General features: G+C 40.4%; 2 protein-coding genes across 2 annotated transcripts; one reads left to right on the top strand and one right to left on the bottom strand.

Moving 5' to 3' along the window:
- Positions 1-2,115: 2,115 nt before the first annotated feature.
- Positions 2,116-18,864, bottom strand: LOC311257973 (polycystin-1-like protein 2). Its single transcript, XM_084353973.1, has 39 exons — positions 18,710-18,864; positions 17,958-18,068; positions 17,513-17,660; positions 17,047-17,276; positions 16,535-16,945; positions 16,313-16,440; positions 16,052-16,199; positions 14,966-15,164; positions 14,705-14,816; positions 14,459-14,600; positions 14,026-14,238; positions 13,710-13,852; positions 13,433-13,612; positions 12,902-13,039; positions 12,342-12,488; positions 12,121-12,245; positions 11,909-12,029; positions 11,453-11,581; positions 11,145-11,370; positions 10,777-10,967; positions 10,448-10,678; positions 9,975-10,076; positions 9,687-9,865; positions 9,460-9,606; positions 9,156-9,355; positions 8,711-8,940; positions 8,407-8,623; positions 7,462-7,934; positions 6,643-6,739; positions 6,420-6,560; positions 6,147-6,332; positions 5,684-6,014; positions 5,419-5,552; positions 5,213-5,340; positions 4,967-5,127; positions 3,833-4,043; positions 3,626-3,727; positions 3,408-3,539; positions 2,116-3,321 (listed from the first exon to the last, which is right to left on the bottom strand). Exons 1-39 carry the CDS (start codon positions 18,723-18,725, stop codon positions 3,151-3,153), a joined length of 6,831 nt encoding a protein of 2,276 aa, XP_084210099.1. The 5' UTR covers positions 18,726-18,864; the 3' UTR covers positions 2,116-3,150.
- Positions 18,865-21,218: 2,354 nt separating this feature from the next.
- Positions 21,219-23,095, top strand: bola3 (bolA family member 3). The gene is made up of 4 exons (XM_084361701.1): positions 21,219-21,380; positions 21,495-21,618; positions 21,996-22,084; positions 22,339-23,095. Exons 1-4 carry the CDS (start codon positions 21,312-21,314, stop codon positions 22,402-22,404), a joined length of 348 nt encoding a protein of 115 aa, XP_084217827.1. The 5' UTR covers positions 21,219-21,311; the 3' UTR covers positions 22,405-23,095.
- The last annotated feature ends 70 nt before the right edge of the window (positions 23,096-23,165 follow it).

Below are 23,165 nucleotides of genomic sequence, written 5' to 3'. Positions count from 1 at the left end.
GTTGTATGAGTCCTTGTGGTGTAAACTTCTATAAACTTAATTTACACAGACTGAAAAGAATTTAGTGAGGCAGAGTTGTTTAGTTCCTTTAAACATTAACTCCTGAACTGTTCTGCTTTCTGGCACTAGAGCCTTTTCCCAGTTTATTTTACGTTGGGATGACACCACATGTGAACATGGACAAGTTGCAGTCAGTGTGTGTAATAAAGAGGCCCTAAACTGAGACTCTATGCACATCTTTATACATAGCTTCATCTCAGCACAGGTCGATTCTGTAATCCCGCACTTTGCCTTTTTCGGGGTATTTCATATTCTTCAGTTAAACAGATCATTAGATGATTGACTTGCAATGTATAGATTATTTAGCTGTATCGTGACACTATCATTATCATGGGCAACGTATCATAAATGTTGTTGTATCTTATTGTGAGTGACTCTCTAATTCCCATCCCTATACCTCTTCACACTGTCATGACGGATGTTCTTACTATGATGCAAATAAGCATATTTCCATACATGTGTGTGAGTGGAAACAATTTAATGGATACATGGGTAAATAATTAACCAGTGCTCCAGGGAGGGACTGTTTTGGTCGCACATGTGCCCAAAAATCTTTCAAGTGCGACTAAACATTTTCGTTGGTCTCACGCCTGAAATTTCAAAAAATGAAGCCTGCAAAAATGTTTTTATTTAACAAACACTGAGTGTGTAAGCAGTTGCTTTTGAACAAATATTAGCCAATAAACATATTTTCTGTGGATTATTTTGTCAGTTGTGCTGAACAAACATTAAAAGATCATTTTGAATTGGGCTATTGACTCCTTTTTGTCATGAAAAATGCTGTTCAACATAACGAATTAAGAAATTAAATTAAAACAGTTAGGCGCACTCGTGCAACCAGTGTCAAAAGCTAGCCAGGAGCCCTGTTAACCTTCTCCTTGAGTTTGCATGCCACAGTACACATAATCCCCTGCCTGGAGTTCAGTCTTTATTTTCTTCAGACTTACACCTGCTCTCATGAGTTCAGTTCAGTACAGTTATTCTACCTGCGGGCAGCCTGAGGCTCCCATACTGATGATGACACAGTTGATGTTTATGGGCCCAGCAGAGCCTCTCTCTCTGTCTCAGGGGCAGTGTAGTGTATGTGTGGTACGGAGGGAGGGAGGGAGGGGGCACTGATGGCTTATTCAAACAACCCACAGAAAATAAGACAGCACTGCTTTTCAGCTGGCAGGGGGAAAGTAAACTGGTCTGACCGGTGTGCATGCAGCTGCTCAGGGCTTCAGTTTGGAAAATAAAAAGCATTTCACCTTGCTCCAGGAAGCAAGGAAAAGAGGAGTGAGAGCAGAGAGGTTCAAGACTTCAACTCAACGCTTTTATCAGCAGACATGTGACGGACAGAAGGCAGTTACAGATAAATGACACTGAAGGGAGGGCTGAGCAGCTACATGAACAGTTAGGTTACGACCAAACACAGGTGGGTGGATAAGTTTAGCTAACACACATATTCACAAACTACAACAAGAGGAGAAACTTGGCTAAACATGAGCGACATACAGAACCAAAAAAAAGAGGGCTTTTATTACCTTTAGAGTACAAGGCTCTGGGAGCATTCAGGTCGAGGTCCCCGCTGAAAAGGGTGGTAAAGTCAGAGGGCATCGCAATCCCTCACACTGAGAAACCGGACACCCCTCACTCAGATACAGCGTGACGTCGGTGGACGTCCTTTACTTTTCTCTCTCTTGACTGTCACAAAATGTTAAAAGTTGTTTTCGGACTAAACCGTAGTTGTTAACTTGACCCTGTCCTTATAGCTGGCAAACCGTCTCCGCCGTCACTCGGCTGCTGTGTCCCCCCTCGGTCCGCCTACGACGCATGTTGTTGTCAGCAAACGGCCCGAGCTGCTCTGGCACCGAGAGCCACGCCCACACAGGTGACGCAATACGTAAAAATGTCCACGTAGGGGTTAAAGTATGATATTTCCACAGAAGATCAGTCACCTCATAGCAGAGCCCCTTTGATGACATATGGTTTCGATATTATGGATTCAAAATGCAGCAACAAGCATATGATGATATACTTTATGAAAGGAAGACGATATCTCCAAGAGGGAAAGTAGTTATTGCATTACTAATAAGATTGAAGAAGTACACATCAACATTTTACACAGTATATATCCAACAAATCTATATTTCTTTAAATCTTTAGACACTGACAACAAATGCATGTTTTTCTAATGATAAACCAGAATCTTTAACACATTTATTTGACTGTTGCATATGACTGGAAAACTGTATATTGTGTAAAATGAATGATCATAACAAAATTGAGTGTAAAAATGTCATTATGTACTTTGAACACAAAAAACACGACATTATTGTGAACTTATTAATTATGTTTGGTACATTTCACATACATAAATGTAGATTTCCCTAAATTTCCCAAATTTTATAGGATTCCTGTGCAAGTTTAGAGAATATATATAAACTCTTGCACTGGTTTTAAGATTAAACTTGGTAATAATTTGATGATAAAGAGAATGACATTCATAATACGACATTTAAACATCGAGCCAATCATCTACTCCACTCCATTTCTGTGTCTATTAGCGGTTGAATTGTGGGAGCAACACACTGAAATGGTGAAAAAGGCGTTTAAAGGCAACTGGCAAAAGATATCACGTTTGTACAGATGTTTATAGCTCACAGCTCTCCAGATTGTATTACATATTACTAGTTATTTTGCCTATATAAATGAAGTAAAATGATATCTTGTTGAATCTAAGAATATCTAGAGGTAGCAGCATCATTTGCATGAAGATTGTTAGATTGATGCAAACAAAAATGTGTCACGACCAATTAATATATTTTTTGGAATAAAAGCATGTTGTACCAGATTTAGTCACAGAAACACAAATTTACAAAATATACTGCAGCCTAAATACAGTGCATCAGTGCATAGCATAAATATCATCCTCAGTTCCTACATTCTCTCAGTGTTTCAGCTTCTCTGGAGAGAAATATTAATTAATATTAATTTATAGAGTTGTAAGGACTTAATATTCAGTCACAAAGCATCAACACGTTGGTTTGAATAAATTAAGCAAGCTATGGCAAGCAATTACTGAAGCAAAGCATTCTGAGCAGCATTTTAACCATCACGAATATTCCCAGAAGAAATCATCGAGAGTCCATTATTTGAAGCAGATGAAACAACTGGCCTCTCAGTTAGGCAGTCGCCACCTTGTTGCTTAAATTTGAGTCCAAACAAACTGCAGAGTTTCATCAGCATCAGGTCCACGATCTCATCTTCTTCTGATGGCTGTAAGAACAGTGAGATATATGTTTCATGAGAGGCTGTTTCTGTAATGGTAACATCTCAGTTCAGACTTGGCATGGGTGAGTTACCTTGTGATGTATCTGCTCTTGACTGAATGCCACCAGAATGACAGAGATGAAGAGATTCAGGACCACAAAGGTCATGAACACGATGCAGGAGCCGATGAGAAAGGCACCAAGCACTGGATTGTAATTCAGCACCTGAGGGATCAGGAGGAAGACATACACTGAAGAGGGGTCACCTGTCATAATCTCCTGAGGAACAGTTATAATAGTCTAATGCCAACCTCTTCATAGTTAAAAATGCCAAGCTGCAGGCTGATCATGGTCTGTGCTGCATCCAGCAGAGTCCTGTAGGAGTACAGCTTCCAGCCATACATCAGGTTAGACTGAAAAAAAGAAGAAAGTATAGCTCTGTATGAAAGATCACCTTTTGAATTAGTTTTATTTCACAATGTATAGTATGTTGATGTTAAGTGTGGGAATCTGCTCACAGCGATGGAGTAGGCCAGGAACATGATGGTCATGACCACCAGGAAGCCTGAAATATCAGTCCAGGCTCGCTGCAGCGTGGCTGTGATCATGTGCAGCTTTGGGTTCAGCCTCAGCAGGTGCCACAGTTTGATTGTAGCCAACAGCACCAGGAAGGCAATCAGATACCCGAGCACTGCATCAGCTTTGGCTGTCTCATGGAAACTGGCGTATCTGGAGACAGAGCATGAGAGGACAGAGTCTTGTATTAACAATCTATTGAGAGAGCTTTGGAATTGATTAAGGAAATAATAGTCCATCTAGTAATGTGTACTTATTAGTTTGAGCTTTTACGGCAAGTAGAGGATAGATGCATTATGTCACCTACAGGAGGACAAATAAAGACTAAACAATAAGAACAAACAAACCAAAACAAATAGAACACAGACTGATATAAACAGAAACAGGGCCAGATGTACCATAAATCATGTGTACGCACAAATACAGTTTTAGTCGTGAATCTAAAGAGTTTTATGCATCTGGTGCCAGCAATTACAATGTTAATGTCCAAAAAGAACAGTCAAGAAAATCCTTGCAGCACAGTGGCAGAGATCCCAGGCTCTATGTAGTTAAGGTATGGTTGCCAAATTTTATAGAATTGGTCTGATATTTTATACATGTAAAATATTTGAATAGCACTGGCGTTGGTACTTTTTCATGAATCTGCTGCAAATATATGTTCTTCCTTGCTGTGTAAATAAGAATACAGTACAATCCGTTATTGTTTTTTAATTTGATCTATCTGGATGGAAGGCCCAGGATGATGGTCCACCTCCAGTTCCAGACCCAATTTTTTTGTCTATATTTTAGATAGCAGAAGTTACCTTTGCAGCTTACAGCATGACCAAATACAATGTTTTCCTATTTATTGAGATAAAATCTAGTTTAAATAACTTTACATAACTTCTAAAGGTGGAAATTAGGTATTTTCTCTGAGCTTTAAGTGTGAGATGCACTGACTCGCTTCACTATGTTAGATAATAGAAAATAAACAAGCAAAATGTACAATGAATTAGCAAAACTTGTTGTTCATACCAATATTAAGATTAGATCCGTAAGTATACACTTGTAAGGGTTGTGTTTTTCTTATTGCTTACTGGTCTTTGTGGTTCTGGTAGTACTCAATGTCCCGCTTTCCAAGTAAGGTCCTCTTGATGAAGACAGACAGCGCGCTCCAGCTGAGGATGATAATAGCCAGCTCCAGCAGGTTCCACTTACTCTTAAAATAAGCATATCTCTGCTGCTTCATCAGCTTTCCCTGTCAGGACGAGAGGAGATTGTGTGAGGAACTTAATTATCATTGCTAGTGATGATAGTAAATTCAAAGTGTGGTGAATTCATACCTGGACAAACATGTAATAGATGATAAAGAGGAAGTAGATTGCTTCGGAGGCCATGACAAAGACGTGAAGGCCACCGGTCGACTGGTAAAGACGCACACTCTGAAGCTCGCTGCGGAACTGGAAAGCTCCTGGAGGAAACACAACACAAGTCTCATAAAAAGTGTCCATGCAGCTCTCACACAGGTAACTGAACTCTGACTACTAACCGATGGCTGTGGTCTCCAGCATGAGAGTGACGATGCAGAAGAGGTTGACGTTGGCGTTGTACACTGTGAACTCCATGAAGATCGCCTGGGTGTACACGTCAAACCAGGTGTTGTCATGAAGATACTGAAGGGTTCTGAAGAGAAAAAAACATGGTTAGATGCACAGTATGTAATTTCTGCTGCTAGGGGTCTCTCAATCAAAATAAAAACAATAGAGTAAGCAGCATTGATGAAAATCTATCTTGACCTAATGTATAATACCTACTTGCTCGAATTTTGTGAATCTGGCCCAAGATCCACCACAAATCCTCCTCCTCTGTAGAGCTTCACGCTGCCCCAGATGGGGTACGCCCTCAGTTCACCCTGGGACTGGTACGTCCATGGGCTATTAAGGTTAACTGTGGCGTTATCAGCCACACGGGGGCTCCAGCCTGGACCGTAGGAGCCCATGTCCTCCAGCTCCCATGAGTACGGAGCATGGCAGTCCCGCTCAGGCTGCTGCATGGAGGGAGCCACAGGGCAAGAGTTTTTGTTCACCCTCACCTGGCGAAGACGAGCGTTACCCACCAGCTTGGAGTTCCCATCTGTGATGAACCCTGTGATAGATTTTCAAGTGATTTTATTCATCACAGTCAGTCCTTATAAATTCTACTTTTAGTCACAACTAACATATTTTATATCACACAAGCAAGGGAGTCGGACAGTTAATAACTTCACAACATACTGACCTGGGTGCTCTCCAAACAGGTTCCTCAACAGAGTTGTGTTTGCCCAGGTGAACACATCCTGAATACTCATACTGTCTGAGATGTCTCTGCTGAAGCTCTGTTGGATGTGTTGGGTCAGAAAGTAAGCGTTGGGGTCCCTCTGACCGTACGCCACCAGGAGCAACATCCACATAAATCCCATGTAGACTGCATCATAAGCAAATATCTTACATCGGCATCTCAAATTGTATTACATTACATCATGTGTTGTTATGTATTATCGTGGTTTCCTACCCAGAATCTCCCTTATTAGGGCAAAGACTTTCTGCTCTTTGATCATGTTGTTCCTCATCCTCTCGATGTCAGTGGGAGGTGGCGGCTGATAGAAACTGCACGTACTGTCTCTTCTTGCTGCACGCACCGCATCAGGATCATCTGATGAGAGTAATACTGGACTGATATGTTTTGTTTTTTTAAACTAAAGCAAAAGTTGAAAACTGTGAAAAAAAAAAAGTACCTGTGTTTCTCAGACTGTCATCTATCTGAGGCTCTCCGTACTCCTCCTGGTCAACTTTCTTCAGAACGAGAGCAAAGAAAGCAGCAAAACCAAGAACCTGTGACGGAAGATTTTCACACTTCAATACCAGGGAACCTTATAATGATGCATGTGCTGTAGTACTGTGAAGGACATCTCTGACGGTCATGGATAGCCTTGCAAAGCAATATATATACATACATTTGACAATAAACAAAGAATCAATGAATTATTTTATTATTTTACAAAGGAATACATCTTATTTTATTTCTCTATTTTTCTAAATACATTTCTTTTAACTTAAATGACTAAAACTGGTTTTATCTGTGTTAATGTAAAATGTGATGATTTAAAAATGTGTTGATTAAAGTTGCTGCATTGCATGAAGCACTTTGTAATATAGGCTTTGACAGTGTCACATAAACATTAATATCATTTACTTGGCTCTGCGGGGCCTTGTTGTTAATATGTTTTGAGATGTGACAAGAAGTAGTAGAAGTAATATCAAAATGTGATTTTAATCAGTTAATTATAAATAGTCTCTAAATTCTATTGTTTTCTTAAAATCCCATGTTGTCACTTGTATAGCACTTTGGATTGCATTGTGATATGTTTGAATTGTGCTATTTAAATAAAGCTTGAATGATTGATTGATAAACGTATCAGTATTGTAACAATTTCTTAAGGACAAAAGGCTGAACATTGGTTGGAAAGCTTACTTTATGAATTACTTTCTACACATTTGCAGTGCTATACATGTTATCACTGTGTACTCTGACGTTGAACTGTAATGTCGCTCACCTTCAGAGGTTGAGTGATAAACAAACTCTCAAAGAAGGAGACCACCATGGAGATAAGCCAGCTTATAGAGCGGTCTTTCCCGTACGTCAGACCGTACATCATGGTGAAATATCCCGACACACCGCTGGTTGCGATCACCAGTATCCAGCCAACAAACACAAACCACCACGGCAGTCCTCCTTGGCAGCACTTCTTTTTGGCGGAGTCTCCGTTGATGCTCTCTTCTGGACTGGGGCTGCCGTCCAGCTGGTCTCCTTCCAGGCTGGACGAGGGGAGCCGGTACTCCAGGAGACCTTTCATTCCCTGAACCTGCTGCATGGCTCTGTTGTAGCTGCCCGGGTTCGGAAAACGAGAAGGTCCCAACAAGCCCAGCTCCTTCTCAACGTGACGCAGCTGCCTGTACAGGTACCTGCTGTTGTTGCTCTTCTTCTGAGCTTCATCTGAGGTCTTCTCAGGGCTCCCACACATACTGTCTTCTGTCCATGTAAAAAATCAAGAAATCCTTCAGGGTTATTCATTTTCTATAATAGACAATATATATATTTCGACTTTACCAATTCAAAGAAATGTCCTTTCGTGTCAACATAATCAATTTGGACCACTGACAGTCACAAGATCTATCTCAATAAATAAATAAAATCAAAGATACAGTTTTTCCTGTACCTCAATTCAATTGACGATGAAGAAAATTATAATACTTAGAATTTTTTTTTAAAATAAATTAAAGTTTTTATCTGCCTGTCAAAAGTAATATGAATCAAGCCAAATACCATCAGGAAAATACAGCTGAAGAGACGTAAGAATAAAATGCTACTTTCCTATGTATTAAAAGGCCATTAAATTGTTCAATTTTCTTATTTTTTCTTCTTCTTAATAAGTCTGTTTAATTGGATCAGCCAATAAAAATCAGAAACACACGATATGAAGAGCTCTGTAAAGCTTTACCTTGTAGATTAACTGCACCTAAGCTGAGGATCATAGAGCGTTCCCTCTTGGAGGCGTCACTGTAAAAGTCTCCCGCCGCTCGGTTCTGCTGTCTGATGATGTCCTCCACCAGAGACAGCAGAGTGTTGATGTCAGCCTGCTGACCAGACCGGAGCTCCAGCTCAGGCAGCGGACTCTTCATGGCCTTTGACAGTGACTGAGCAATCCTCTTAATGTCCTAATGGAGACACCACATCGAGCACTTTAGACAACAGAAGAGTTATTATTACTTATAAAAATGACTGAGGAGAATCTGTTTCCTCACCTTGATCACAGTGTCTGGTGTGATGTCCTTCAGCTCTTTATGTGGGGAAGAAGTCTGTGAGGGAGAGACTCGACCAGTCTTCCCCTGTTTAGATGCTGAATCTGTTCTGGTGGACTTCTCTCGAGGACGAGTGTTTCTAAAGATGCTCACAATGAGGAGATTGATAGGAAACATGATGATCGAACTTTGAATTCCAATCATAACTTGTTGCCAGGTGAACTCTATGTGACCTGCAAAGTAAGTTGAGATTAAACAGATGTGATTTTTTCGATACAAGAATGCACATCTACAGATCTCAATTTAAAGGTCAGCACTACAATACCAGTTCAACTTTGTCATCCAAAAGTTCAATGCAAAAATCTATTAGTAACATTTTTATAAGACTCATTTAAAATTATTCTGTTATGTAATTAAATTATCTGAATATTTGAATTTAGTCACCCACCCAGGTCCATGGTCTGCTCAGAGGGGTCAGTAGGGATGCCCCAAAACATGATGCTGGTGAGCATTGTGCACAACAGCAGGGAAAAACAGCAGGAAACTCGCTGCACACGAGTGAAAGTGCTGCAGGGGGGCCGACTGATGACAGAGAACCAGATGTGGCCATCACGGAAATCCTTGGCTGTCTTCATGAAGAACAGGTTACTAGAAAGTATTGAAGAAAAAGCATAATTGGAGTCAGGAGGATAATAAATTAAATTGTGAAAAGCTTGGTATTGTGTTTTTACCAGATCTATAGCTGGTCTTACCTAAACCTCTTCAAATCCATTTCCGTTGCAACTGGGAAGACCTTGTCAAGAGTGCACTCTCCCACATCTACAGCCAGCCAGGAGTTACACAGGAAGTGCCATTTATGACCACTCTCCAGATCCTGCACCATTACTTTGTTGACATACCTGTGTGTAACATCATTAATTAGTACAAACTCAAGCTTAACTGTGATTGAAGTCAGTCAGTCTTGCCCTGTAACTCATACCAAGCAGGGTGGGCTCCTGAGTTGTCGTGCCACAGCCTGATGCTCTGCAGATCTCCGAGGGAGAAGTGTGTGGTCAGCAGAAACATGTCCATCCCACCCCTCTCAAACACTGGCTTCTCAGAGTCTGTCAGGTGGTGGGGCTCACTTTCCCCCTCTGTACCCAGAAGAGTTATCGTCACCTAAAACAATCAAGATGAACAGACATACTCAAAGTTGTGTCAGCATCATAACTGTTATCCAACAGAAGCAGCAGACAGGTATGTTTTCTGTTAGTGGATCATCACCGACCTGAGAGGAGGTGGCTGCACCATGCCGATGCCCTGTGCTGAAAGTTAGCATGTAACGATACTCAGCCAACGGGTCGTTATCCTCGAGCACTGTTATCTTGACCTATGAGAGAGTGGAAGACACAGTGTTCAGGGATTCGTTTTTATTGGTTAATTCAATGACAAAAAGTAAATGTTAAACATGTTAGTAGCAAATTTAAGAAAAGTGAAAAGCATTTCAGAGACTACATAAGATATAATTCAAACAATGATGTTCTCTCTCACAAAAATATGTAATAATTTTGTAGTAGGTAGCAGTTTTTTCATTGGTACATTCATGTAGGGCTGCACCTAATTATTTACAGTCTGCTGTGGTACTGACACTGTGAGGATTTCATATTATATGTGTGAGCAGCAAAGCCTGAGCTTCCCAAATTGTCTGGCACTTCAAAGATTCAATGACATTATGTGGTGGAAGTCTTAACTGAGAAGTACCTTGGCTGAGTCCTGGATGTCTTTCCTGCGCGCCCACACAACAACCATGACATAAACAGCAAAGATGGCCCCCACAAAACACACCACCACAGGATTGCTGGTGAAAGTAGCAAAGAGTTCTGCGGTGCGTGACACATCCACTAAGTTCGGCATGACAAAGAAAGAGCTGCCGAAGAAAGTTAAGTGGTTACAGAGGCACTGAGTGACCAGAGGCGTTGTGAGCGGACCGACCTGTATGAAGAAATAAAGAAAAAGAAATGCCACAGCTCACTTTTCAAGAATGTACTGATACAACCACTGCGGATATGTGTTATTGTTTTTTAACTCACTCTGCAGCCGTCTTCACTCCAAGAAGACTCAGTTTCATTCCAGTATTTGCACTGGGCAGCGATGGAAATTACATTAACAGTGGCATTGACGGATTTGACGCCTGGCTCTACGATTGGCTTCATAACAAGGTAGTGCACTCCAACATCTCCTGTTCTGTCTTTGGGGCTCAGCACCCAGGTGTATTTCTCCCCTGTGTTAAAATGACAGAACTGTATTCAGCCTGTCCGACTTTAAATAAATTCACCCAAAACATAAAGGAAATTTGAAGTAATGGATAATCAATACACCACACTGCCTCTCTCTTGAGTACAGTTTAAATGTGACTTTCAGACATATTATTATAAAAAGTAAATCTGTTTTATATTACCGTCTGTGGCATTCTCTAGAGGGATCTGAGTCTTAGCCACATGATTCTCATCATTTGGATAATCTTTGTATCCCAGGAATAGCATGAAGGAAATGTCTTCAGACGGCTCCATTTTCAGCACGAGTGTTACATCCGGCGAGGGGACGTCAATTATTAATGTGCTGAAATTGGCAAGGTCCAGGACTGTGCTGTTCTCCTGCCCGACGTCAAGTCTTGGCAAGAGAATCTGATGAGCCAGAAAACACATCATTCTGAACAGTCTACCAGTGCAATCCAAAGTAACTAAAAGTACCTCTACGAAATACTACCTCTATCTCTTCAGGTAAGTTCTCTACAGGGATGACAGTGCCGTTCACTCTGGTGAGAGAGATGGATCCGACAGCTCCTGTGATGTTGTCCTCCTTCCAAGAATATGGATTTGTCTCAAAACTCATCATCTAGAAGGAAGTGGGCACATAGAAAGGGCAATTTGTGCAAAAATGTAACTCATAACTTTATTTCTGTTGGTTCCATAGCTGTAGATGATGTCAGATTTTAACAAAGTTTTGAGATTCGACGCTTCGTTCCTCCATTTTCTGTTTCCAGATAAGGAGTCTTTATTTATGAGGAATGAACAAGGTACTGCTGCCATTTTAACTGGTGTGGGTATTACGGGTGTTTAACGGTAAGGAAAAGCTTATACATCCCACACTGCTGACCCCTCCTACCGTGGAAACAAACTTTTTAATACACTCCTGTGTGTCCCCCACAGTACACACACTTACTCTGACATCTACTGGCTCGTCTGGAGAGACAATATGAGCAGGCAGTGTGGGGAAGGAAAATCTGGAGGAGCTGTTCTTCTGGACATTTATATCCTGCATTTGCATCTTTCCTGGAGACACTCTGCAGGAAGCATAATCACAATTTTCTTAGTGACTTCAGCAAACCCTAGTTTATCAAGTACATGTTCTAGCCAGTGTCAGTCATCTCTTACCTGTTGACATACACGCTGATCTGACCAGAATCAATGATGGCAGGCTCTCCGTTCAGCCTTTTATTAATCAGCAAAGCACTTTGGACATTGTTGATCCCAGTGAGAAGAAACTCTGAGACTTTTTTCTGATGAAAACATAAATCATCTTGTTTGGTAAAGACCATAGAGGACAGAGGAAAGATAGATATTTAGCAAGTAATCAGTGATAGTTTTTTCCTTACATTTGATGAAACGTTCAAAATATTACTGGCTGCTTCAACTATTGGTGTAGCAGCTTGCACAACTTCTCCATCATCTCCGTCTTCCTGATTAACGCTGACAGTGCTGAGGGAGGAGCTGAGGTCCACCAACAATGAGCCCGCTTCTTCCTGGAGAGAAAATAAAGCAACAGAAAAAGATTGGAGAGCCGATGGACATTATATCTAGAGCAATACAGTTTATTTATTGGATGAGAAAGGCAGTTGAAAATGCTTGTAAGTAGCATGGTCTGCATGTTCCTGCAGATTGCACTTATTGACGAGTCGTATTCAAAAATGAAATGCTTTGAATCCTTAACGGCACATCAGTTCTAGAGAGTCCATGCCCAAAAAGTTAAGCTTGTTTTTAATTAAGAAACAATGGCTAAGATGTCATTTACAGCTGGCGTTGCTATACAGAAATCAGCAAAATCTTCCATTAAGCATTATCATTGCCTATTTACAAAGGGCTGTCTGTACTGCCTGTTTTCCAATGGACATTTGTAGATTTCTTAATGTTGTTGTACTGATATACTGTACGGTACTTGAGCAGTTGGACTGAGCTCGTCGGGACGCTGAGTGAGTCCAGCCACAGCTCTGGCCGTCACTTGCACTCCCTGAGTGGTGTTGCTGGGTGTCTCCAGAAGAACTGTGGTCATTCTGGTCAACATTTGCTCTCTGAGCTAAAGGGGAAGGAAGTTCTGATCAACATCACGTTGCTCTCCATGCGAGTTGTAAAAACAAGTCAACTGATAGAGGATTTTTAAAGGCTGATGCATTACTGCTAGTTTGAAACAGGAAAAAGCTGATAGGTGATTAATCGACAAATAGCCCTTCACATGTGGGGAAAAAAATACTGATACTATACTAATACTTATCTTTGACTTTATTAGCAACTGGATAACTGATGAACTGAACATTTAAGTCTAAGTTATTAATACATCTGGATCATTGAACATCAAACTCAAAATAAAAACTTAATAAACTGAACATCAAAAACGTCCAAAATCTAGGTTAGCCAAACTGATTAATGGGTCGACTTCTAGTTGTAAGCCTCACAAATATCATTCTGTTACCTTCATTCTTGCATCCTTCTGATCTTGGCCGGCCTCTTTGTTCAACATATCAGAAACTGAAGTAAATATTTGTCCGAGAGCCTCGCCAGAGAGCAGACCCTGCTGCTCTAACTGACTCACAGTATCCTCCACTGCAGATTGGAGAGCATCCACAGAGGTGCCGGAGCTGCTTTTTCTCACCTTGAGGAACATTAACAATCATCAATTATTCAAAGACTTTTACATGGACAGCCTGTTTTGCCAATTTTAATTTTTCTGATCATGGTAGATGACAAACCTGAGTGGAGACCGTGGTGTTGGCTTCCTCATATTCATTTTTCACAGTCACCACAACAGACAAACTGTAATTGTTGCTCTTATCTCCGAGAGGCAAGAAGACAGATTTCACCTCATTTGCATTACTGCAGCGTAAATGTTGGCCTTGAAGATAAAAGAGACAATTTAGTAAAAGTCGTGATGAATTCTTGATTATGTCTCAGTTTATGGGTTGTTCAATAGTCATAACATTAAAATGAATAACAGGCAATGATTTTCACTTTAAAATGTGTTTAAAAGTGAAATAAATCAAAAGGGACAGTGGTGCAAATTCTCACCTGTGTCTGTTTTGAAGCAGTAAGAGCATCCTGTGGAGCAGAAAGAGCTTGCTGTGCAGGTAATGTCAAAAGCATCGAGGACTGTTCCCGACCCTGGAGAGATGCTACATGAGGGGGGGTTGGGGGTTGTAGGTGTGGCAGCTGCAGCTGGTTCAGTTGGTTCAGGACCTGGTATCGGTAACGTGTATTTGGCAAAACCTGGCTCCTTCTTGCCTGTAAAAAAGAAAAACACACAAGTAAAAAAATCGATTTATCAGCTTCTTTCAAAGCCAGAAAGTGGAAAAACGTCTTCATTTTAAGCAAACAAAATTAATACATAGTCTCGGACGAAGCATTGCTTTTTAAGAGTCGTTCAAAAATGCTTAAATCCCTATTTATATTAACACTTAATCTGTATCTAAAAGTGATCATTGACAATGGGATGAAAACGTACTGTAAGCAATCACACTGATGTTGTGCAATCTGTCCCTTGAAGCTTTCAGATGTTGGCTATGTACAACATACTCAGTGTTGCCATCCTGCTTCTCAATAGATGGCCTTCTACCTGCTTTGGAGTAACATCTATTAAGGTCCTCCTGGAAAAAAAAAACATTGGTTAATACTGTAAGTGTTTGACATATTAATCTCTCAGGCAACAGTTTAAAATCAATTAATGATGCATATGCTGATTCAGACTCACCATCAAAGGTTTGGGGTCCTCAATATGCCAAACTACATCTGGGCAAGTTGTCTCACAACTCAGTTTTAGCTTTACATCGTTGTTCACATTTACTGAAGCACAATTATCACAACTGCAAGAATAAAAGTAAATATATAACTATAACCCATTCCAACTACATATATACAGCTTTACAAGATTTGTTGTATGTCAACCCCTGCAATGATCTGCAGAGTAACTATTTTGAGAATATCTGGGCTTAAACAAATGGACAACCTTTACCTGATGGTGACGTCTGTGAATTCCTTCAGAACAACAGTGATGCACTGTGAATCTGAAGCAAGTTTAACAGATTTCCTAAACCAGGTAGTTCTCCTCACAATTACAGCGTAAAGAAAAATATCAAATGGGTCTGGAAGGCAGTCTTTTTCCACAACACGAGTTTCACCCTTTGTTTTGTTTCCACACTTGCATTCTCCTCCTGTGTGAAAAGAAGCAGAGGTAGAACTTAAAAATAGAGATTACAGTGCTGCTGTTGTATATAAGAACAAAAAAATATGAATCACAATTACATGGGATGGACAAAATAACAAGAACACAAAGCAACCAAGTAAAACACTGTTTCCCAACCTTAGGGTGCTGACCCCCACCAGGGGTCGCCAAAGCAAAAGGGTGTAAGAGGTGTGAGAAATGATCTTTAAAAAATCAACAGTGGGCTTACATCTAAGAGTGTCATTCTGTTTTTAAATCTCAAAGGACAATGGCATGGTGAAGACCTGAACACAAGCTAGATTCAGTGAGCCTTCACTCTGCCATACAGCCTTGTCTTGCATTAGAAAAGTAGGAAGTTTCACAACACACCCTGTAGTAGAACAACACCACTAACTTCAACCTCAGAAACCATCATCCAATTGAATCAACACCTCTTTGACACAGTGAGTTTATATCTAAAGTAATGTCCCAGCTATGATAGTGTGTTTTTGGAGGTTCTGTGTTCTATTGACATACAAACATCATCAGAAATCTGAATAAACCCTCATCGTGGTTTTGAGAAACCAGAATATGCTAGTTAGAGTATGCTGATGGAAACCAGAATATGTGAAACCAGAGGACCTTCGCAGGTTTCTGATCACTTGGATCAAAATATGATGATTGATCACGTAATGGTGATCTACCATGAAATGAAAGCTTTTCTGCTGAATCAAAGTGAAAGTTGGGCTGGTAGAGATGAATTGTATTGGTGCACTCAGCTTCCCTTTCTGGTGATCAGATGTTCCTCTAACTGTGTTCACCCTGTGTAATTATTTTAAACATAATTTAACTTTTAAAAACTAAAACGTTAAGTGGTGAATTAATTGTTGCACTTACTACATTTCCATTCAAATGTGAGTCCTTTGCTGGGTAATGATTCAGTCCCAGTTGTGCTCAGTGTGACACTCTGAGTGTAGTCGACCAAAGTGTTTGGAGTAGCAATTATTTTCAAGTCATCAAAGCCGTCTGCACTCACATTACCTGTCTGTGGATGGAAACAAAGTCATTGTGCTGCAACAGAAACAAACATGTACATATTGATAATTTAATGTTAGGTGAAATACATTTATGCACAGATCACGCTCATCCTATACATACTGTGTCTCTATATTCATCTGGTGACCGGTCAGAGTAATTCTGACAAGCCTGAAGTATGTTCTTCAAGTCCACGTCCACATCAGAGGTGGAGAAGGCATTCACAGCTCGTACCTTCACCTTCAACAATCCTTCACCAAAACAAATGTTTTTTAAGATGACTAAGCACATGCATTATATGCTATGGGTTTTCATTTAATTACAGTACAGCTTAAGCTGAAGTACCTTCAAGTGGGCTGGAGAATGTATAAGCTTGAAAGCTCCCGTTAAGCATGTCTCTGGTCTCAGAGATAGTGTCCACGGCTCCAGTCAGAGTGAAGAGCAGCTCCACAGGGGCTCCTCGCTCCAATGAAACACCAATGATGAGATCGGTAGAGTCTGGACAGTCGTCTCCCTCTGCTGTCACTGACGCCTGCAGGCCTTCTACAGGCTCCAGCAGACACAGCTCCAGACCAGTGGACACTGTGTGGGCTGTGACCCTGTTAGAGGCAGTTAGAGTCAGGTTGTGGCAGCTATGTCCAAGCTTCTCGAGCACAGGGGCACTCAGTGTGATGTTGTGGGGTGTGATCCCTGTGTCCACAGACGAGTTTGCAACCACATGGTCTTTATGTTGAATTGTGTAGGAAACATTTGTACCTATTTACAGGAGAGAAAAACAAGGGAGTCAAATTATTCTGTATTTTTGGAGAAGCGGTTTATTTGAGGAGTTTATCCCCTACAGTGTAAGACTGACTTACCTGCCTCCACTTCAACTTGGATCTGAACAGGTCTACCATAGAGAGCATTGAATTTAGTGCCATCTGTTGACATGTTCCTGCTATAGCATGTAATGAGACCAAACTCTCCGACGGGCTCCTGAATGGTGATGGATTTCTGAGCTGTGACATGCCAGTCACTGGTGCTGCACTCCACTCCAACCATAAAAACACCAGGACGGCTGAACATGTGCCTCACAGTGCTCTCCATCCTGTAAGTGAAAGGTTTAATAGTGTTTAACTACTACATAAATAAAATCAATGAATAAAAACCTATCTATCCATCTATCTATCTATCTAGAAAATGTCATGAAAAAAATGTATCAGTGTTTCCCAAAGCCCTAGATGACATCCTCAAATGTTTTGTTTTGTCCACAACCCACAGATTTTCCAAAGCTAGAATCAGAGAACTGCTATTTTACTTTCTATCTGGTTGAGTGTTGCTCACTCTGCTGGGCTGTATGGATCAATGGTGTGGCCGTCTCCAGCATTCAGTTTGCACGTGAGGTTTCCCTGAAAAGGATGAAGGAGCCACTTCACGGTGATGGTGACATTATCAAAGACGGCCGCCAGCTTGGTCATCAACAGGTGGAGTCCTGAGAGGAATTTATATGTATCCATGTTGTAATAAAAGCTCATCTAAGTTTCACTCAACAAGGCAATCATTTGAATGAGTTGAAAGTCAACTTGCAAGTTTAGCTTGAGAGGCTACATAGCTCTGCTGTCAAAGGAGATGAAAGGTGGAAGGATAAGAAATATGGTTGCGTCATTACGAGAGGAGTACAAGACATACACAACATAGTCTGAGCATGATAGTCCAACTAGTTGTTAACTACACATAACCCATGACTTCGTGCTCTCGTATAGTGGAAGTAAAAAAGGACAAATCTGACCATGTTTGCAGTGGTACTCTACAGACAGGTAACTTCCCAGCACAGGACATGGTTCACCAAAAGAGGTCAGATCAACTGGAGCCTGGCAAGCCTGCAGTCCGTGACAATGGGCTGGAATGACACACAAGTCAAGTAAACGATTCAGTACAATTTTCATCCTATCCAACTCTCTAATGAGAGGGTCTAATAGCATCTAATAGCTCTTAAAGAGGTATATTAACAATAAGAAGAAACACCAGATATTTGCTTCATAATTGCATGAACTCCTGTGGCATTACTAATCCCAGACTGAGATGAATGCGAATGTATTTTTAACACCAAAGTCTGTTCAGCTCCTAAGAGTGGATTTGTCTAATGTCTCCTCTGGAAATTTAATCCTTTTGTCTGCAGTCACAGGGCAATCATGGCTTTTGTGTTTGACACAAAGCATGAAATAAGAACATAGCTTAAGAGGATTTTCGTAGGTATTCTGTTGCAGCGGCTTTAACAAAGTCAAATATGTTCCCATAGATGCTATTGTTAATGCAAATATGCCTTTAAACAAAATGTTCTATTATTTCAAGTACCAAATAGCGAGTTATGTAAATAACTTGTCAAGTCATTATATATATATATATATATATATATATATATATATATATACATATATTTTGCATGTATTTTTCTATCACAATTGCTAGAATGTTAATATGTAACATTAAAAAAGTAGTTCTCTATGTAAAATAAAAAATAAAGAAAACACTGTTGTATACCTGTGACTGAATCCATGACATCTATCCAGCTGCACTCTTCCTGGGAAGATGTAGGCGCGGCTGTGAGTTTAGATCGGCAGTAGTGAATTGTTTTTCGACCATAGAAGCCGTCGTCAATCTCTATAACTTGACCAGAACCACATTGCAGTGTTGCATTTTGGCCATCACACGCGATAGATCGCCCTGAATCTGAGGGGGGAAAAAAATCAAGAATCAAACAAGGGGAGCAAACACAACATAAGTTTAATGCTAGACATTTATTTATTGAGCAGTGCGTACCAAACTGGCAGATGAAGTTGAGCTCCTGACTACAGTTCCCTGTGGCTTCCCACTGGAAGCCTGAATGTCTCAGGACATGTCCACAGGCTGTGTGTGCATCTGGACTGTTCTCCCAGTTACTATAGCTGACGTCTGAGCCATCCAGCCAAGCAAGGGAACCTGGGAAAGGACAAAAAATCACAAAAAAATAAGATTGATCAAACTTTGATTTTGAATTCTGTTTCTCAGGTAAACTGCTGCAGAAAATGTTAGCACCACAGATGTTAACAAAAGCTTGTTAAGATGCAATTTCAGGATCATAAAAGAACAAAGCAACAGATTGAGCTGGTGACAGGGGGAATGAATGACAAAGACTCATCCTCTGTGAGGGGGAATAAAAGGCACATTTGTAAATCAAGCCACTCGACAGCAAGCCAATTGAGACGCTCAAATGAATGAGGAATATCTCTTCTTACACCTGCTGATTGAGGGAGATATCTTAACACATCAGTCCTCTAACAAATGTCAGTAAACAACCACACTGCAGGTCTCTACAATGGACATGCAAGCTGCCTAATGAGATAGTAGCTAAGGCAATAATCCTTATTTGTGACATTTTTTCACTCAGTTATTAGATATTTAATCATCGATCACAGATATATCAAATACTAACTTATTTCTGAAATGGTTACAGGCTTTTATTTTTAATATTTACCACTTTTATTCCAGTTGGCCAACAGAGCCCTCAAATATATGTAAACTCACTAATGATCTAAATAACAACTAAAGATCAACATGCCCTCTCACCCTCCGAGGCAGCAGAGTCGAGCGTGAGGTTTGGAGCAGCGGGTGCCAGCCCCAGCCACCAGTCCTTCCCCGGCTCTAGGTGCTTCTGAAGAAACTGCTGGATTTCATCATTCAGGATGAAGGCCAGGTGTCCTCCGCCTCGCTCACACCATCCCTGGGCACTGAGGAAGGATCGATGCAGAGCCACAAATTCATAACAAGAGCCATCAAAACCCTCCTGGTGCTCTGGACAGGAGAGAGCCTCTGTATCCTCCTCAGCATAACATGTCCAGCTGAGGAGGAGAAGCAGCAAAGTCAGTGTGGGAAAAGTGGTGCTTTCCATCTCTGTGACCACCTGCACACTGTTCAGACTCTCTTAGAACATCATGTCTTTAAAGGGCACTGACGTCAGCAACTCTTGAGGACATTAGGATGGCTACCTTGATGGCTGTCCAGCTTTGTGTTGTGCACATAATTCTTGTGCACAAACAAAACCCAGGCCTGCAGTGAAAAGGCACCAGATCCCACTGTCAACAGCCACTAATTGCTCCTCTGCCTCCATTAATGCAGGGGCCCACAACCTGCAGAGAGAGATAAGCTTCTCATTCAGACCTGCTCCTACAATGAAAATGTCAATCTGAACTTTAGAAGGAGCCAGATGCATCAACTTTCCCGTGGGCCTGTTGTTGTTCAGACTGATATGGAAGGTTGAACTAAAAACAATGGTGAAAAGGTGATAGCCTTTAATTTTACATGGGTTTATCTCCCAACTAAACATTATAAAATTAGAACTTATCTTACTTTGTGAAGTCAAAATGTCCATCGCAAAAATGATCAAGTCTGGACAATTTGTATACTTTGCATATGAAAAGACAATATTTTGTGTATCATTTTCTCCAGTCTGGACTCAAACGATGTAGGCTTCAGTCTTCATTTAATAAAGAAGACATTTTTGATAGGATAGATAGAGCAAGTTCTTTGGGAAAACAATTCACAGTAATAGGTTTCAGAGTTAGCAAAGCTAGCTTCTTTTCCACGTGTTTCTGTACAGTCACTATCAGATTTCATTCATTGTTTTAGATTTTTAATCTATTTTATCAATGAATTCTTCATTATTTGTCATAATTTTTAGTTTTTATGACATACTAAGTGTAATAATAGAATTTTGCAAAAATGGGTCAAAATATTGTACTGTAGCTCAGCTAGCTAAGTTAGCTCTAACGTTTCATGAATATAGGCTATATGAAACATAAAAAAAAAAAACATTTTGAGCTTAGAAATACTATGATTAACATTTCATCTATCAAAAATAATACATTAATCAGTCCGGTTTTTCTTCTTAAACATATATGTAATTTAATTATTATTTATTACCTTTGTTTTGCTCATTTTTAAAATATTTTACTGTAAACTGTAAAAATGACCCCCCTGAAGTACCCGGATGTCTGACGTCATAATGCTGAGACGACGCTGTCTGAGGTCTGAGGACATGACTTGTTGAGTAACCGGTGTGGATTAAATAAACGTCCCGTGGTTAAACTGACGCCACATCGTCACAATGTTGTCTTGTAAGCGGAGCTTGGGCAACACAATGATCTCTGCTCTGCGGGTTCTTCGCAGTAATCAAGTAAATACACTTTATTCGTCCTTGCACTGCGGCTCAAACGGTGTGTTTGTGATGCTAACGGCAGTTTGCTAATTTGACGCAGCTCATCGTCGCTCCTCGTTTCTGCCTCCTCAGGTTGTTGTTTCTGGCTGTGCGCAGAGATGTCTGTCCACACAAACAGACGGAGAGGTACGCATCGCAGAGATACTGAAGGAGAAGTTTCCGTTAGCCTCGTCGCTCAAAGTTGTGGACATATCAGGTAAACAGATCTATCAGGGGACTGGCTGTGTGAAGTTATAGGGATTGACACGTTATTTAGCTAAACTTAACTGGCAAATCTGTCTTATAATAGACTTAAATGTTCCCTTAACATCCACTTTCCCCCATTGCTATCTCTTTAGTTTACTGGTAATTAACCATATATTATGTATGAGCTTGCTCCAGCTCTTCACTAAACCTGTGATGTTTACAGTGAATGAAATGTTCAAACTCAAGACTACTCAAATGAATATATTCCAGATGTTCAAGAAAGTCAATACATCATAGTAGTTATTATCTATATCTGTTATTGTGGAAGAAACCAGCTGGTTGTACACTTGAGAAATTGTTGCTTTTGTGATCCTGTGTTGTGTTCAGGTGGCTGTGGAGCCATGTATGAGGTCCATATAGAGTCCAGTGAGTTCAAAGGAAAAAGGACCATTCAGCAACACCAACTAGTCAACCAGGTAAATTAGAATAACAGTCCGCCCAGCATATTACCTCTGGCGATATAAAATGATGAATAGTACTAAGCTATTTGTGACATACTGCTCAGTTCTAGTTATTAATGAATGAAACCACCATGATGCTCTATCTGTTTGTCAACCGTGCTTGTGAGTTTGTAAGATTATCCCGATAACATTGGTGAACATGTTTGTGAAACACTTGTAGCCTACAGGTTGATGTTTACTCAGTTGTGTGTTATGTTTTGTCTCCACAGGCACTCAAAGAGGAGATTCAAGGAATGCACGGACTGCGAATATTCACTGATGTTCCGAAACATTAGAGAAAGAAAGCCCTTTCACAGTTGACCTCCAGCCTTTTCCTTTGCTCACCATATCTATTGTGAATGTACAGTTTTAAAAAGGATTTTGTTTAATAAAGAACCTCCATGATAATTGTTGATGTGCCAGTGACAGAAATGCAGAGGGACATGATCTCTGGCGGTTGCACATTGACAGTGTGGGATGGGTAAGAAATGTGAGAGTATACTAAGTTATCGTTTTTTATAAAGAAGTTAGATATCTTCTACTCTGAGATATAGTATAAAATCAGTAAAGGCTGCAATATGTACAAAATGACTTGGTGAAATGCTTGGAAAATGTCAAGGCATGTAGGTTTCTTCCCAATTTGGGGACCTCTCAGGGTTGATAACATTGCCGGTGTAATGATAAGCAGTTGAAGTAATAAATACAGCCATCTCCATGAATAATGGAGAATTGCTACAGACCCAAAGTCAGATTGTGAACATTATTTTGTAATGTCATCAACACAGTTTGTGTTAACTGCCCATGAACGTTGATTGCTTATAAATTATTAATTGATTACAAACCATTGTCTTGTACATAGACCTTGAAAATGTAAGTTAAGCAGCTGTCTCCCCCTCCACACTTTCCTACTTGATCTAATAAAGAAAGCCTAAGTAATACTAGAATCATTTGCCACATGTAGTTAAATAAATCTTGGTATGCATGAGCCATGAGATGCTTGGCCTCACTTTATTCTCCAGTTATAAATGTATACAAACCATATTTAATATTAATACTG

This window comes from Pagrus pagrus, assembly GCF_965226575.1.
Source record: "Pagrus pagrus genome assembly, chromosome: 1".
NCBI lineage: Eukaryota > Metazoa > Chordata > Actinopteri > Spariformes > Sparidae > Pagrus > Pagrus pagrus.
The sequence above is the reverse complement of the archived record's forward strand: the minus strand, read 5'-3'. Positions and strand labels throughout refer to the sequence as shown.